Genomic DNA, 17,242 nt, shown 5'->3' with positions numbered 1-17,242 from the left:
CACATCAATTAACTCCCCAGGGTTTTCAGGATAAATTTCAACTCTTTGGCATGGCACTCAATGCCCTCCAAACTAGGTCTGGGGGAAAGCCAGGGAGAAGGGATTATCCTAAGTGAGATGCCTATGCTGGAGTCTTTGTTCCCGGTTCAGGTTCCAAAGGATCAGAACATCTTATTTTTTCTGTCTCCATAAATCGTTAGTGGGTTGAAGGTAGGCACCATGGCTTATTCTTAACACTCCACTCCACCAGTCCAGGCGTCCATAGCTCTTAGCACATGGCAGGTGCATAGCAAACATTTTCTGAAGCAAATCTAAATCATGGGCAACAATCACCAGATGACTGTGCGCCCAACCAGGCTGCCTGATACCATCTAGACCTCTGGTGTTGGCTAATTTTAAAGCTACCAAGAGACCTAAACACATGATCCGGAGGTAACAGGTGGAACTTGTGGATCTAGATGCCACAAACCAATTGTGAAGGGACATGAGACAATTGTGAAAATCTAAACACGGACTAGGAATTAGGTGAAGGAATTCATTTCATTACATGTGGTGATGTGATTATGCCTTAAAAAGTCATCTGTTAGACTTATATAGAGTATTTATAAACTTAATGATTTCCCTTAAAACACTGGAAGTAGGGAGTATGGGGGCAATAGATGAAACAAAGTGGGCAAAATGTAGCTAACCGTTCGGTATATTATACTACTTTTGGTGAATGTCTGAAAATGCCCTAATATAAAACACACACAGCACACACACACCCAGGTGCTGTTTTTCATCGTAAACCCCGAGGGAACCAGATCCAGAGGGTCCACCGGCGGCAGCTCGGATTCTGAGGACTACCTCCGCGAGCCCGGACCGCCTTTCTCTCCCGCCGGACTCGAAGCAGACCGAGGGGGCGGCTGTGGGGGCCGCATCGGCCTCTTCATCCTTTCAGCACCCCCCTAAACGCCTCTGGAGAGAGCTGGTGCCACGGAGGGTAGCGTGCAGACTTAGTTATCCCGGTTTCTACGCTGGACTTCGCCCAGCGGCCCAGAGCCTCAAGGCAGTAGACCACCTCACCCACTTCCTCAGCGCCCGAGACGCCGCCACCACCTCGGCCGAGTGCTCGAGGCGGGCTCCGAGAAGCAACGTCACGGCGCGCCGTGCGTCGGTTCAAAGGTCGGCCCTGCCCCCGCCTCCCCCTCGCTGTCTCGCTCGGCCTGCGCTGCCGCTGCCGCCGCCGCCGCCGCCGCCGCTGCCGCTGCCGTGGGCCCGGCTCCGCTCCGCCTGCTCCGCCGCCTTCCTCCCTGAGCGCTGCCAGGCCGACCGCCATGGCGAACGTGGCCGACACGAAGCTGTACGACATCCTGGGCGTCCCGCCCGGCGCCAGCGAGAACGAGCTGAAGAAGGTATTGGGGAGCGGGCGGCCCGGGCAGGGTGTGAGGGGCGCAGGCCTGAGCGGCTGGGACTGCCAGGCCGCGCTGTGGGGCGGCCCGCTAGCCGGCGGCGGCGGGCCCAGGCTGGGGGCCGGCGGCGAGACCGGCCCGCCGCGGGCCGCGCACTCCAGCCTCGGCTGACCTTGGGCCGCCGGCCCCGCCCGCCCGCCTACAGATGCAGCAAATATAAACCCACCCCTGAGCAAACACGACGAAAACGCTTCCTTCCTCCCTCCCCCGGCGGGCGCCGGAGGCCTGGCGCTCTCGGGAGGCAGCTGCCTGCCCGGCCCTCCCTGCGCCGAGGTCACCACCCTGGAAAAACAGGTTGGACCGAGACGCCCAGCGCATCCCGGCCCCGGGAGAGGAGTTGACCGCGCCGCGGACGTCGGCACCCGGGCCGCGTCGGGGCTGGTCTGGGGCCTGGCGGAGGGTCGAGGCCGCCCCCGCCGGGTGCCTGTGGGAACTTAGGGATGTTTCCTGGGAGCCGCGGCCGCGGAGCTTCTCCCCGCCTTTCTCCCTCGCCCATTGACCCGGAGGTGTCGTGGGTCTGTGTCTGGGTGCATTGTTCTGTGGGCAGGTAACCCAAATGTTATGTGCTCGTTTCAGGAAAAAGCTGTGGGTCCCAGCCAAACACCTGAGCGTACACTGACTAAAAATAAATAGGCCTCATTATCGCTGTTTGCATTGCTGCGAATCTTTTATCTCAGGATTTCAAAGCATTTGAGGCATTTGATTAAGCCACACAGCATCTTCACGGGGCTTAGAGTATCCGAATTTGTAAGCTTAGAAAAATGAGAATGCTCCTTAGGCAGTGGGACGGGTGCAGTTGAGAGTAAAAGCACTTCCTGTTACCTTACCGGAAATGCTATTCTGTGTTACATAATTCAGGTGTCTGTGAATGAACGCTTAAGTGCTTTATATCTCAGCCACCCAAATGTATGCAGCTTCACTAAGACCGAGGTCACTCCAGTTAAGACCCCAATCAATCCACCGTATGAAAATAAACCATGACCTAGGAGCTTGTCTTGGCTTTTTCCTGATGCTACAATTAGAGGAGCCATCGTGAGCCAGATTCTTACCTTAGCTTAATTTTTTTTTAACATCTTTATTGGAGTATAATTGCTTTACAATGGTGTGTTACTTTCTGCTTTATAACAGAGTGAATCAATTATACATATGTTCCCATATCTCTTCGCTTAGCTTAATTTTAATAATAGTGTTTTTGCAGGCTGTAGAGCTTAACAGTCATTTCTCTTTAGAGTTAATTGGAGTCGTCTTGGTCTGCTTACGGGCCATCAAAGACATTTGACAATAGTGAAAATAGGGGATTTTTCAGTATTTTGTTTTTCTCTGTGGCTTTGTTTCATTGTTTGTATCTGGCTTTAGTATAACTTGTTTTCAAGTATAACTACTGTCTGCTTTGTTATTAGTGAGAAAACAATATTAAGATGGAATATGCCCAACAATGCTAATGAATAAAGGATATTTTGGGAGGTTATGATTTTAGAACATTGCTTCTCAGAAAATTGGATGTTATGTTAGTACTCACAAATCTTTAAACTGGTCTTTATATATAACCTTTTTTTTTAAAATCTTTTATTGAAGGCATACAGAAAGTTAGCCAAGGAATACCATCCCGATAAGAATCCAAATGCTGGTGACAAAGTAAGTTATTTGAGACTTTTTTCCCCTGAGATTTCTGTTTTAAACTTAAATCGCCCTTCTTGGGAAAAAAAGGGAATGTTGTAAGAAAAGTCCATTTATTCCCATAGTGCCAAAGTTTTATGTTAAGAGTATTTTGGTTTTACAATGGGAATACTAACATTCGGGGCAGTGGTAGGTGGTAAATAGGACCAGAATCAAACCAAAGGTAACTTGTAACTTTTCTTTTAGAATTAAATGAATTCTAGATTCCTGTAGCTTTTTATTTGTAAATCCAATTGTTTTACTTTTTCTTTATAGTTCAAAGAAATAAGTTTTGCATATGAAGTACTATCAAATCCTGAGAAGCGCGAACTATATGACAGATATGGAGAACAAGGTCTTCGGGAAGGTAGCGGCGGAGGTGGTGGCATGGATGATATTTTCTCTCACATTTTTGGTGGGGGATTATTCGGCTTCATGGGCAATCAGAGCAGAAGTCGAAATGGCAGAAGAAGAGGAGAGGACATGATGCATCCACTCAAGTGAATATCTTTTTTCTTTTTTAAAAAAAATGCTAAATACTTTTTTTCAAGTAGAAGTACTCAGTAAAAGAGAAGAGGCATCAAAAAATACTCTGTCCATCAGAAAAAAAAAAAATCTTCCATTTACCATGCTGTCCTCATTGGGTGACTAAGTTGAATTTAATAACCTGAATGTTGGTATTTTGCTAACAGATCTTAAAGGATGGTTGGTGTTTTTACAGAGTAGGAAGATTGATTTGGTATATGCTTCTGAGGCTGCTTGTTTTTAAATTTTCAATGATGAAGATTCTTTTCTTTGAAGTATTTAGACCTCCTGAGTTACTTTTTATTTAAAAACTTACAAATTGAGTGACCATCTGGCTAGTTTGTTAACATGTTACAGTAACTCATTACTTGTTCCTCAGTCTGAACTGTCCTAAATTGATTTCCACTGAGCTTGCTGGCCTCAAGCCTGACATTAACCTGCCAACATATGAATGGTACCTGACCTTGATCTTAGACTGTGAACCCAATATGAAAATAACTATTTTACTTTGCAAAATTTGTGAGATCTTTTGTCCCGTTAACTTTTCATGGACCAGTAATGGTTATACTAGTAAATGCCAGAGACTGAAGTTCAAGTGTTTATTTGAAATATTTCATAGTATCTAGTTTATACATTTGAGTAGGTAAGAGGAAGTAAAGTGTAATTTGTTAAAATTTTCCTGTTATTACAACATTTCATTTTGGATGGCTTTATAATATTCCATTCCATCATTTATTTAATCATTCCCTTTTCTGTAGGATGTTACCAGTTTTTTCCTATCATAAATAGCGCTGCTATGAGTATCTTTATATACAGCTTTGTCTCTCCTTGGCAGAGATTCCTGGGCAGGCATCAGTGTTTTGAGGCTGATACATATAACTAAATTGCCTTGTAGAGGATTGTGCCAGTTTAGCCCCACTGGTGGAGAGTGCCAGCTTCACTAGACCATTACCCACATTTTTCCTTCTTTTGCCATGTTTGTTGAAGTGAAGATTTTTCTGGCCTCTTACACAGCAGTGTTGCTTACTAATTGTAGTTTAATATGTTAGGGGAAGAAGACCTACCTATCATGTAAATCGTTGGTTAAAGGTTCTTAGGAGGAGGTTAAAGCCTGATGGAACCAAGTGCTTTGGTCTAAGGTCTAGATATGCCGTTGTTTGGAAGTGCTGGTAGTGTTTTGACCATAAATGTTTTATTATACTGTCTAGAATGTATAAAAGATAACAATTTTGAGAAAGTTTGAATGCCACAAAATAGTATAGGTGCTTTGCAAAGCACATTTAACTTCTTTTGATCCTCTATTTTTTTTTTTGCGCGCGGTTCGCGGGCCTCTCACTGCTGTGGCCTCCCCCGCTGCGGAGCACAGGCTCCAGACGCGCAGGCTTAGTGGCCATGGCTCACGGGCCCAGCTGCTCCGCGGCACATGGGATCTTCCCCGACCGGGGCACGAACCCGTGTCCCCTGCATCGGCAGGCGGACTCCCAACCACTGCGCCACCAGGGAAGCCCTGTTCCTCTATTTTAAAGTAAACTTTTACCATTAAAGGAGATTTAAAAACACCATGAGAAAGGTAAAACCAAATTAAATGCATTGCTTGCAAATTGTAAATAATATTTTTGAGACTTTTGATGTATATAGATTTGGAAATGAATGGTCCTGCAGTTCAGATATGCTGTATGAATAAAGACGAGTTGGGTTTTATCAGTTGGGATTTTTAATAGGCTTTTTAACTTGGCCATTTTGGGGTCATAGACCCCTTTGAAATTTTTGCAGAAGTTGCTCAAGTTTTGGTTATAATTCACTGCGTTTTTCAGACATCTAAAACTTGCTGTAGGCTCTCTCTTGGAAACCTATTCTTCTCATCTTTCACACTCTAGATAAGGCCAATTTTTTTTTTTTTTAAGACATATGCAATCTAATTGCCTCCTGTAAATTGTAATGTAACTTTGTAGCGTTTCTGAATTGTCCTTGAAGGGGACAGAGCCTTATAGTAGAGCCTGGACTCTGGAGCCAGACTGCCTATGTGATCTTGGGCAAGTTACTTCTCTGTGCCTCAGTTTTGTCCTGTAACATGAGGATAATAATTTTACCTCATTCAGGGGGTTGGATTAGGTGGAGGTCTTCTTGAGGCCAGAAGAAGGTGTGATGTTTTGAGTTTGTGCAGTTATCAGCTTTATCAGGAAATGCAGCACAGTGAATTATTGGCCTGATCCTTTAAGTTCTGGCTTTGAGCAATACATATATTGTTTATAGCCATAAACAATTTGAGCTACAAAATAAAATCTCACTCAGTTGATTTATGTAAGATGTTCTTGAATTCTTTGTTTAAAAGATTATAGTGGAATTTGCTATATCAGCTATCGTTTATATCTTGAATTTAAGAGAACTTGGCAAAATTTGAACCTAATTCTTTTCTCCCCAGAGTATCTTTAGAAGATCTGTATAATGGCAAGACAACCAAACTACAACTTAGCAAGAATGTACTCTGTAGCGCATGCAGTGGGTAAGTGTGTTTTCTGGTTATGAAATGAATTTCATCCATTCTTTCAGTGGCACATTGAGTCCATATCAGATAAAAATTGTTCATGATTTCAAACTGACTACCCAACCCAGAACACTTTCTGATACCTCTGAAAGTATTTAAATACCAGTCATTGGGCGTTGAAGATGAAGGTGAAAAGCACAATTCCTATTTGTCATGGCCTAGGGGGCATATTCTAATTTATACTTTTGCTTGCTTTAGCCAAGGTGGAAAGTCTGGAGCTGTTCAGAAGTGTAGTGCTTGTCGGGGTCGAGGTGTACGCATCATGATCAGACAGCTGGCTCCAGGAATGGTACAACAGATGCAGTCTGTGTGTTCTGACTGTAATGGAGAAGGTATGCATGCCAGTGTTTCTCTGCTTTTATGTTGGATGGATTGGGAATGCAGAAGTTGGAGAGGCTTACAGTTTTTCTTTTTCAACGTGTGTTTGTATTCATCTTATTAAAGATACAGAGGGTTCTGAAAGAGAAATGTAAAAATAATATTTCCTTATGTATAGGCCCAGTGAACACAGATAAACAGTAAACTTATATTATGTTGAGTGAAATGTTAGTCTTTTTTCATTCCAAAAAGATGGGGCAAAGTTTTTTGTCCCTTTATATTTTAAAAAGTTATATTTGGTAAAAGAGAGCAAATTGTTTAGTTCTCATTCTGATAAGTGGAGAATTTTACTGTAAGCTTTAGTTAGCTTTTGAGGATAGATTATTGCAATTGAAGCTCTTTTTACAGAAGTAAATATTTTAGGCTTTGTGGGCGAATGTTTTCTGAAACTGCTATTCACTTCTGCCCTTTTAGCACTTTTATAGCCACAGACAATATGTAAACAAGTGGGCATGACTGTCTTCTAGATAAACATTACTTATAGAAACAAGGGCATGCCCATTTTGGCCTGTGAGCCTTAGTTTGCCAGCCCTTGTTCTAGAGCAGTGCTATCCAAAAGAATTTTTCTGTGATGATGGGAAAGTTCTGTGTATGTAATGTCTAGTATAGTAGCCACTAGCCACCTGTGTATGACTGAGGAACTGAACCTTTTTTTTTTTTTTTTTTTTTGCGGTACGTGGGCCTCTCACTGTTGTGGCCTCTCCTGTTGCGGAGCACAGGCTCCAGACGCGCAGGCTCAGCAGCCATGGCTCATGGGCCCAGCCGCTCCACGGCATGTGGGATCTTCCCGGACCAGGGCACGAACCCGTGTCCCCTGCATCGGCAGGCGGACTCTAAACCACTGCGCCACCAGGGAAGCCCTGAACTTTTAATTATTTTTAAATTAAATAGCCACATTGGCTAGTGGCTACCACATTGGGCAGTTCTAGAACATCCTTTTCCAAATTGCTTCTGGCAGAGACAAGATAATTTGGAGAAGCTGCATATCATATTCCCCTTCTGGAGCGTCTCAGGGCATTTTACCTTATTAAAGTTGCTAACAATTCCCACTCTCAAGAAATCAGAATTGACTGAAATCTTTTCCCATGTGCCGTTACCATTTTAAGGAACTGGTGCTTTGCAGAACATACTTTGCAGAAGCAGTGTTCCTGAAGTCACTTATACATGTCATCTGAGCATTAAAGTGTGCCACTAATCAGCCATCAGAAATTGATGGTATTTTTTTTTCACAGTATACTATATGTACAGCTTTGGTTTTATTTTATTATAGCACTGATCAAATATTTCAGAAGAATACATAGAAGAAAAAAACTGTTAGAGTTATAAAGGATGTTTAAATCTTTATTTGGGTTGTCTCTCTCCATTGTTAAATTTAAATGAAACTAAGACAAAAAAATGAAAAAGCAGTTGTAGAAGTTCCAGCATCCGACCACCCATTTTGTTTGCTTGATCATTAGGCTTTGTTTTAACTTAGGAAGTAGAGTCAGGAGTTAAGAAAATATTGTTTAAGATACTTTATACTCTGGAATAGAGGAGACTAGGTAGCTGGGTCCTTTAGGTAACCTGCAGTAAGATGTGAGTTTTTGTTATTAAGAATGATATTTCAATCAAAAGTTCAGGTAGCAGTTTAAAGACATTCAGGAAATTTATTTAGTGAATAAAGGCATTATCAAGACCTATCTTACTTAAGAGTGCGGTAGAGTACCCTTGCTGGAAGTTTGAATGACCTCTTTTTCCAGGGGAGGTAATTAATGAAAAGGACCGCTGTAAAAAATGTGAAGGGAAGAAGGTGATTAAAGAAGTCAAGATTCTTGAAGTCCACGTAGACAAAGGCATGAAACATGGACAGAGAATTACATTTACTGGGGAAGCAGACCAGGCCCCAGGAGTGGAACCAGGAGACATTGTTCTTTTGCTACAAGAAAAAGAACATGAGGTAATTTCCTTTTTGTTTGTTTTATTTTTGCCTCAGAAGACCAGAAATGGGTCTTGTATGCAAGATATAGGTTAGATCAGTTTGAGTTTCCTGAAGCAACACTGAACATAGATGAAGTTGTTAAGTCCTTAGGCTGAGTTCATAAGAACTGACTTCTTTAGTAGACCAACAAGACAGGTGCTGTCAGAAGCACTGTAGAAGGAGTTGGTCTGGGTCCCAGCTCTGCCATTGACTGGCAGTATAACCTTAAGTAATCCTGTTGTGTGTCTGTACCTCGGTTTCCTTATTTATGAAAATAAGGGCATTGGACCAGATAATCTAGGCAGCCTAGGTTTCACTGTGAAACTCCTTGGATGGTTGGTGAGGGCTTCAGTCCTCAGTATTGCTCTGTTGACTTGTTTTACATATTGGGTATCTATGTGAGCTTTCTTGAAAGAAAAGGTTCTGCGGTTTTAAAAACATTTTATTTTTAAATTTCTTTTTTTTTTTTTTGGCTGTGCTGCGCAGCTTGTGGGATCTTAGTTCCCCAGCCAGGGATTGAACCTGGGCCCACGGCAGTGAAAGCACCGAGTCCTAACCACTGGACTGCCAGGGAACACCCTATTTTTAAATTGCTCATTGACTCTGTATTGTATCCATTAATGTACATGGCAAAATGTACTGGGCTGATGATGTGGCCTGGTATATATTATTTTGATTATACCATTGTATCTGTATTTTTTAAATGTGCGATGGAGTATATTTTAAGTTTTTTGTTTGTTTTTTGATTTGGACCATTTTTAAAGTCTTTGTTGAATTTGTTACAATATTGCTTCTGTTTTATGTTTTGGTTTCTTTGGCCACGAGGCATATGGGATCTTAGCTCCCCGACCAGGGATTGAACCCGCAACCCCTGCATTGGAAGATGAAGTCTTAACCACTGGGCCACCAGGGAAGTCCCCTAAATTCTTGGATATAGAAGCATTTGACAGGATTCTGGCTTTGTACTTGATCGCACTGCCATTTTGAATTCCTTTGGAAGCATTTAGATTACAAGTCAGCCGCCTTTTTTAGTTCACACCAGAATTTTCTCCCATTTGATGGTGATTTCTACAAATGAAGTAAATTTTAAAAATCACTTCAAGAATCCAATAGAGATTAAGGTGATATTGAGATGCAGATTCTGGGAATTTGATTTGATTCATTCCCTCATTAGATTGTGGCTTGCTCTCCTAGACAAGCCTTTCTCAAGGTATACTAGTCGAATTTATTGCCTCAGCAAAGCTGTAAATTGCTATATATCTTGGCCTTTTGTGAATATTGCCAAACCTACCAGTGGCAAGGGTCCCTAGATTGCTTTTGTGGTTGTTTTTTTTAAGGAGTAATTTCTAGAATTCTGCCTTAGAGTGTTATGGATTAAAATATTCTGTAAGAATTTGGGATTTTAAAAAATAGAAATCACTGACCTTGGAGACAAGGGACTTAAGTTCTGGCTCCCATTTATTAGCTTTAGCTTCCCTGGGCTTGGCTTTGCATACTAAAAAAAAAAAGTCATCCCTCAGAAAGATGGTGTAGAATCAAATGAGATAATGAATAAGCTGCTCTTCTTTCTTGGGGCTGTGAGGAGGAGGCATTTGGAAGTAAATCACCTCCAAAATTATTGGCAGCAGTGGAATTGCATGGAATTTCCAACAGACAGCAGATGTTACTGGTTGTCTAAAGTAGAAAGTAGAAGATGATAAAGGTTAGAATGGAAGTTCATCTAGTAAGAGGTCAAAGATTGTTCCTTCTTGGTTTTATTGTGACCGGTAAAGTAAATTTGAGCCCAAAATGAGATTTAGGTATCTTGTTTTGTTTATACCACTGAGAATATTCTTAACCTTCTTAAGAAAAATTGATTAGTTTGACTAGTTCATGAACATACTCGTATTTTGTTTGGGGCTTTCTTTTTTAAAAAAGCTCTCAACACTTGTGCTGAAGGAATTGTGAGGCCGTGAGATCAGGGTGGGTACTGTAGCTGAAACAGAGTGTAAATCTTCTGATCAAAAAACAATTCAATTTTGAGAGTGCTGTGTATGCATGTGTATCATCTTTCAGTACTGGTGTGTGTGTATTTTGGTAATCTTGCTATCATGGTGCATTTGTACAGCAAAGAACCACAGTGGTGGGTAAGATCTGGTGATGTTAGTCTCTCTTCTATACTCTTTATTTTTCAGAAATTATTACAGCTTTTATGTGTTTTACTGTCTGGTTCTTGGTAATTTCTCCTCATTAGTCTGTTTTTTCAAAATATCCTGGCCATTCTTGCCTGTTTATTCTCTGTTTGAATTTTAGCATCAAATTGTCTAATATAACCACCCTTCCTGCTGGTCCCCTGCCCCACCCAAAAAAAACCCTAATACCATTTTTTATTGGAATTACTTTAAGTTGAGCTCTCCTATACAAGAACATAGTATCCCTTCATGCTTCCTACGTCTTTTTTTTTTTTTTAATTTATTTATTTGGTCTCACTGTGCAGCATGTGGAACTTCCCCAACCAGGGATGGAACCCGTGTCCCCTGCATTGGGAATGCGGAGTATTAACCACTGGACCACCAGGGAAGTCCACTCCCTACTGCTAATATAGCTTTAACCAAAGGATATTTGGTTAAAGATAGTTTTTGGAACAGTAATGTAATATGTTCAGAAACACTTTCATTTTATGAACTTGAAAAAGCATTGAAAAGTGCTGCATGAAAGAAACCGTATTGAAGTTAATTTTTCCACCCATTGTGAGAAACAGCTGAGTAAACTCTCATAGGAAATATACATTCAGTGGTTCTCAAACTTTAGCATACATTAGAATCCCCTGGAGGGTTTATTAAAACTACAGATTGCAGGTCCTCGCCTTTATAGATTCTGATGCAGTGGTTATGGGATGAGGCCCAAGAATGTGCATTCCTAACCAGTTTACTGGTGCTGCTGAGGCTGCTGGTCCAGGACCACTGGTCAAGATAATGGTTTGAGATTAACTTTTCTTCATAGGTAAATTTAGGAGGATAATTTAGGAAAAGAGGATATCTTTCAGATTTCCTCTCTTCTCTGACTGAACCAGCCAGGATTATTCTTTAGAAGAGATAACTATTGTATTGAAAAAAAATTAGGTGACCTTTCACTGCAGTTAATTTTATTTCAGCTTAAATTTCAAAAGTTAACTATAGATATTTGTGAATTCTAATAAGCAAACGTTTTAAGTTGGGCATGTGTGAAATTGGATGTATTTTTCCCTACACATTGAACGCTCATTTTTTAATGTTTATTGAATAACCTTTGCATTACCTAGTCCATAGGCTTATGGTGTAATAATAAGCCAACTTTAGCATTTGTTTTACATTCGCCTAAGCAAGTTTTGAATTTTAGGTGAGGTAAAATTTGTTTGTATTTGTATGAAGCATGGGGTTTGAGCCCCTTTACTGGCTGAGCATTACTGGTTGAGCTTTTTTAGTTGAACTTGGGCTTTCACCTTTCCCTGTTAGAATCACATCTGGAGGAAACTCCAAGTGAACCTGTTCTCCAGAATCCCACTGGGCCTTGTACACCTTTTCACTCACAGGCAGTGTTTCGAAATGGTCCATAATTGTAAAATATACCTGGTTCTGTTTTTGAAGTTTCAGTTGTACCTTATGAGTCATTGTTTTCCCAATTCCAATTCTTTCGTGATAGAAGCTTTTAGCATATTACTTGAGAATAGCTAGGTTTCCTTATATAAATTTAGGGAACCTAGGGATGGTGGCAGTTTGGCTTTTGCAGTAAATGGTAGAACTAAGGTTTTGAAATTGATTCAAGGAGCACAGAACAACAGTATGCCTCCATAATTTTTTAAAAAGATGTTTCTGGTGTGCTTTATTTGTAGGTGTTCCAGAGAGACGGAAATGATTTGCACATGACATATAAGATAGGACTTGTTGAAGCTCTATGTGGATTTCAGTTCACATTTAAGCACCTTGATGGACGTCAGATTGTGGTGAAATACCCCCCTGGCAAAGTAATTGAGCCAGGTAAATCTTGATTTTTGCCTGATCCAAGATTCTTTCTACAGTAGGTGACTGAAAAAAATATTGTTGTGCACTTTCTTGGGTAAAATTCTTAATATTTTCCCCTTTATTTACTCAAATAATAGGATGTGTCCGTGTAGTTCGAGGTGAAGGAATGCCACAGTATCGTAATCCCTTTGAAAAAGGTGATCTTTACATAAAATTTGATGTGCAGTTTCCTGAAAACAACTGGATCAACCCAGACAAGCTTTCTGTAAGTGTTCTCTAAATTTAGGCAAAAGATGAGTTAAGTTTAATAATAGTTGTATTTCTGTGTCACCTTCCCTTCGTTTTGGGTGCTAAGATTAGATTACACAGTTTATTAATTTGAGTGATTGATGGGCTGTCCTGGTTGTTTTTAAAGTGAGGATACCTGATGTAAAAGTTTATGGGGCCGAGTAGGGAATAGTGAAGGAGTAAAGCAGACTGCGTGTGAGGTGGTGGTGGGAGGATTGGGGCTCCCTGGAGAACAGATATCTCACCTGAAGAGGGCAACCCCCCAGCTTAGCGTCTACTGGTTGTTCATGCAGGAAGGCATGTCTAGTGTGAAATTTTCCAGTGTTTAAATGTTAGCAACTAATTCTGTTTTTTGTTTTCTAAGCAATAGATGGGTTGTCCAAAAGATGTCTACAGATTTGGTCTGTGGATCATCCATTTGTGATCTCTGGCTTAAAGTGCAAAGACTAACTGTCAAACATATACCTTGGATTGTATCAAAAGGGAACTTGATAGTGGATGAAGATAATCTTCCAGCTAACCTTATTTTTCTTTATTTTAATGAAGGAATTAGAAGATCTTCTGCCATCTAGACCAGAAGTTCCGAACATTATTGGAGACACAGAGGAGGTAGAGCTTCAAGAGTTTGATAGCACTCGGGGCTCAGGAGGTGGTCAGAGGCGTGAAGCCTATAATGATAGCTCTGATGAAGAAAGCAGTAGCCATCATGGACCAGGAGTGCAATGTGCCCATCAGTAAACTCTGCAAACAAATTGCACAGGTGGATTTTCTTTCCACACTTGCCTGGTTTGTTTTCAGCGATCCAGCTGGTCAACCCAGATGAACTGATGGACATCTGTTGGTCTATGTGTAACTTTTAAAATTGGTATAGTATCTACAGAGTGTATAATTTAAACTAACCACAAAGCTTTACATCTTCATTTCGACTGTTCTGTAGCAGAATAAAGCACTTGAAAGGAAACAAGACTCCCTTTCACATGTGGGTTATAAGTTTCAGTCCTGGTATCTGTGCTTGATTTTTATCAGTTTTGTGTAGATTTTATGTTTCATATTTTAAATTCAAATCCCACATTGTAAAGTTTGTGTACAATTTGTCCTGAAGCTTTGTGTTTGGCTGCACCTGCATAAGCTGCTACAAATAGAATAAAGAATTTCATAGCCTGTATCTATCATTTAGATGCATGGAAAAATGGGCTTTGCACACAATGGGTTTGGAGCTGACTGGGAACAATGGAAAAAATAACATTAGCTGAGCTGTGGTTGTAAAGTTTGGGGTTTCTCCCCCGGCCCTTTTTTTTTCCTTTTTTTTCTTTCTTTCTTTTTTTTTTTTTTACCATCTTGTGAAAGGTTTCTGAAACTCAATAATAAAAAGCAGTTGGTGTAAATTACTCTTTGTCTCACATTTTTAGAAGGAAGAAGTATTTTGAACTGTAAAATCTATCCTTAAACTGGAGAATGTACCCTTAGTTCTGGTTCTTAAACAGCCCTTAAAAACCCATTGGCCTGAAGCTTATGCCTCAGGCACATGCCCATTTTATAGTTTCAAAAGATAAAAGAGAGTTTGATATGTTGGTAGAAACAGGCTTTATTGGCTTCAATTAATGCTTTGTAGAGTCAAGGATATCTGAGTTATGTAACTTCTAAGTTATGATCCTGAGCACTGGGGCCAGGTTAACCTGGCCTGTATTTCCTCACCTCACCCCCTTTTTAAAAAAATAAGGTAACAGTAAATCAATATTAGAACCATGTCTGCATAGAACCTGTTAAAATGCTCTGTTTTCATTAAATGTTAAGTTAAAGATTCTCTTGTGTCCATTAAGTTGAATATTTGAGATTGGGGGGGAAGCATTGATTACTATTGTTTTATAGAAAAGTAAGACTCTTAGGCTGGTATGAGAAAAATCAGGTAAAACTACTATGAAAAGGATGTTGTATTGCTCTTCTTTCATCTTCTACTACCTTCTTTTCATTCCCAGAGTAGGTATTTTTAGAACACACTTTAATTTTAGGGAAAAGAGACATCATTTATAGATTTTACATTTGTAAAAGGACAAATGGGAGAAAGCCGAAAACTAAAAATTTTCAATGTATTATGCCATCCCTGAGCCTAATTGTAGTACTTGTAGTTTATTTCTAGGTCTACTAGAACCTGAATGAAAAAAAAAAAGGTGTCCTGGCATTAATCAAGGCCTTGAGGTTTAAATTATTGCCCTATCCACTCTACCTCCATTGTACAAAAACTATTTTACAACCAGCCTGGGCAAGATGCAACAGCATAGTAGTTTTGTATCCAAGGTTACTTCCCCACAACAACTTTAAGTAAGAAATGCAGTGGCAATACAAAGTTTGTAGCCTTTCCAATAAAGGTTTATAAAACATTAGAGCTGTTCAGTGTAGTCTTTCTTTCAGTTCTACCCAGGTTTTTGGACTACAGTAGAGAACCATATGGAAGGGGAATAAAACCTTGTTAAGGTCTGTTATTTCACTGAGTCTACTGGCTCTACGTTGTAGAGCATCTGTCTAAAGAATAAGCATATATCATCAGTACAAAGAACCTTTTATAACAGCTTTATTGAAATATAATTCATATATCATTAAATCTACTTTTTAAGGAATGTGTGCAGGGAATTCCCTGGTAGTCCAGTGGTTAGAACTTCGCTTCCACTGCTGGGGCCCTGGGTTCTATCTGTGGTCTGGGAACTAAGATTCTGCAAGCTGCGCAGCCAAAAAAAAAAAAAAAAAGTGTGCAATTCAGTGGTTTTTAGTGTATTCACAGTGTTTTGCAACCATCACCACTGATTCCAGAATATTTTCATCACGCCAGAAAAGAAAAATCCGTTAGTATTTACTTGCAATCTCTAGTTTCTAAGTATTTGCCTATTTCAGATATTTTCTATAAAATGGAATCATGACAGTATGTAGCTGTTTGTGACGTGTTCATTTAGTATGTTTTCAAGGTTCATTCCTGTCATAGCATGTATTGGTATTTCATTTTTATGGCAAAATAATACTCCATTGTATAGAAATACCATGTTTGTTTACTCATCCATCAGTTGGTGGACATTTGAGTTTTTTCCATTTGGAATAATGCTGCTGTGAACATTCATGTACAAATTTGTGTGTGGACATGTTTAAAATTCTTTTCGATAAACCTAGGAGTGGAATTGCTGGGTCACATGGTAACTGTTTAATCTTTTGAAGAACTGCCAAACTTCCAAAAAGGCTGCACCATTTTACAATACCACAATATATGAGGGTTTCAGTTTTTCCATGTAACTGCCAACACTTGCTGTCTTTTAGTATAGCTATCCTAGTGGGTATGAAGTGATTTTGATTTGCATTTCCTACAACTAATGATGTTAAGCATCTTTTCATGTACTTACTGGCCATCTGTGTGTTTCTGGAGAAATGTCTATTTCAGATCCTTTTCCCATACTTTATTCAATAGATTTTCTTACTGTATAACCTTTTTCTGTTCTAGGACACCATCTTACACTTAGTCATATCTGCATAGGTTCCTCTTGGCTGTAACAGTTCTGATTTTATTTGGTTTTGATTGGTGACCTAGACAATTTTGAGCAATAGTAGTCAGGTATTTTGTAGAATGAACAATGTAATATTAGTATTAACATGTAAAAGTTGATTCTGATAGTACTAGTTGCAGGAATGTATCAGTATGATGTTTAAAAGAAAAACCTGTTTTCTTTACTCAAAACACTTGATACTACCTGGAGTTAGACCCCACAGGTTAAGGGCTCAGTCCCATAAGACTGCCTGGTCTTCAGACACCAATCACAAGTCCCAGATTGTCACCTGTACTTTTGACCAACTGGTTATAAATGCAGGGTACCCACAACCCCCTCCTCGGTTTCAGTAATTTGCTAGAATGGCTCATAGAACTCAGGAACACTTTTCTTACTAGATTGATTACCAGGTTATTATAAGAGATACAACTCAGGAACAGCCAAATGGAATAGGGTCTAGGGGTCTCCCCTTCCCAGTGGTCTAGGGGTGGGACCGAAAGTTCCAACCTTCTTACCATATGGTTGGTTCACTCTGGTAAGCAGCCCCCCTCATTAATATAAACTCAGGAATAGCTGAAAGTGGCTTGTTATAAATTTAAAGACACATCACTAATCCCTATCAGGAAGTTCCATGGGTTTGGGGAGCTCTCTGCCAGGAACCAGGGATGAAAACCAAATTATTTTTCTTATTCTATCACAGTGTCACAGTGTTATTGATATTTCAGTGAAACGGCTGCATATTATAAACTCTGTCAAGGCACGTGTAAAAGTTATTTCTAATAGTCTTACTTGCATGAGTGAATCATTGTGTACTTTGGGAGAAACATGGGAAACTTTGCTCCCACCATCTGCCAACTTTTTGCTTAGTTGTTCAATTCCAGTATACACGTATGGTAGTATCAGAATTGTTAACCCATACCCACATGGGAAAAAAAAAA

General features: G+C 40.3%; 1 protein-coding gene across 1 annotated transcript; it reads left to right on the top strand.

Moving 5' to 3' along the window:
* The first annotated feature begins 1,185 nt into the window (after positions 1 to 1,185).
* On the top strand, positions 1,186 to 15,431 carry DNAJA2 (DnaJ heat shock protein family (Hsp40) member A2). The gene is made up of 9 exons (XM_060000018.1): positions 1,186 to 1,394; positions 3,027 to 3,086; positions 3,384 to 3,607; positions 6,055 to 6,135; positions 6,376 to 6,509; positions 8,295 to 8,491; positions 12,363 to 12,507; positions 12,630 to 12,757; positions 13,327 to 15,431. Exons 1-9 carry the CDS (start codon positions 1,317 to 1,319, stop codon positions 13,516 to 13,518), a joined length of 1,239 nt encoding a protein of 412 aa, XP_059856001.1. The 5' UTR covers positions 1,186 to 1,316; the 3' UTR covers positions 13,519 to 15,431.
* Positions 15,432 to 17,242: the final 1,811 nt, after the last annotated feature.

This window comes from Delphinus delphis, chromosome 20 (genome assembly GCF_949987515.2).
Source record: "Delphinus delphis chromosome 20, mDelDel1.2, whole genome shotgun sequence".
NCBI classification, from domain to species: domain Eukaryota; kingdom Metazoa; phylum Chordata; class Mammalia; order Artiodactyla; family Delphinidae; genus Delphinus; species Delphinus delphis.
This window is presented reverse-complemented; position numbering and strand designations above follow the sequence as displayed.

Excerpts from the sequence above, each read along its gene's own strand:
- DNAJA2 (XM_060000018.1), top strand. The coding sequence starts at position 1,317 with ATGGCGAACGTGGCCGACACGAAGCTGTACGACATCCTGGGCGTCCCG. Across the intron at positions 6,136-6,375 it reads CTCTGTAGCGCATGCAGTGG|CCAAGGTGGAAAGTCTGGAG; the intron begins GTAAGTGTGTTT and ends TGCTTGCTTTAG. Across the intron at positions 12,508-12,629 it reads TGGCAAAGTAATTGAGCCAG|GATGTGTCCGTGTAGTTCGA; the intron begins GTAAATCTTGAT and ends CTCAAATAATAG.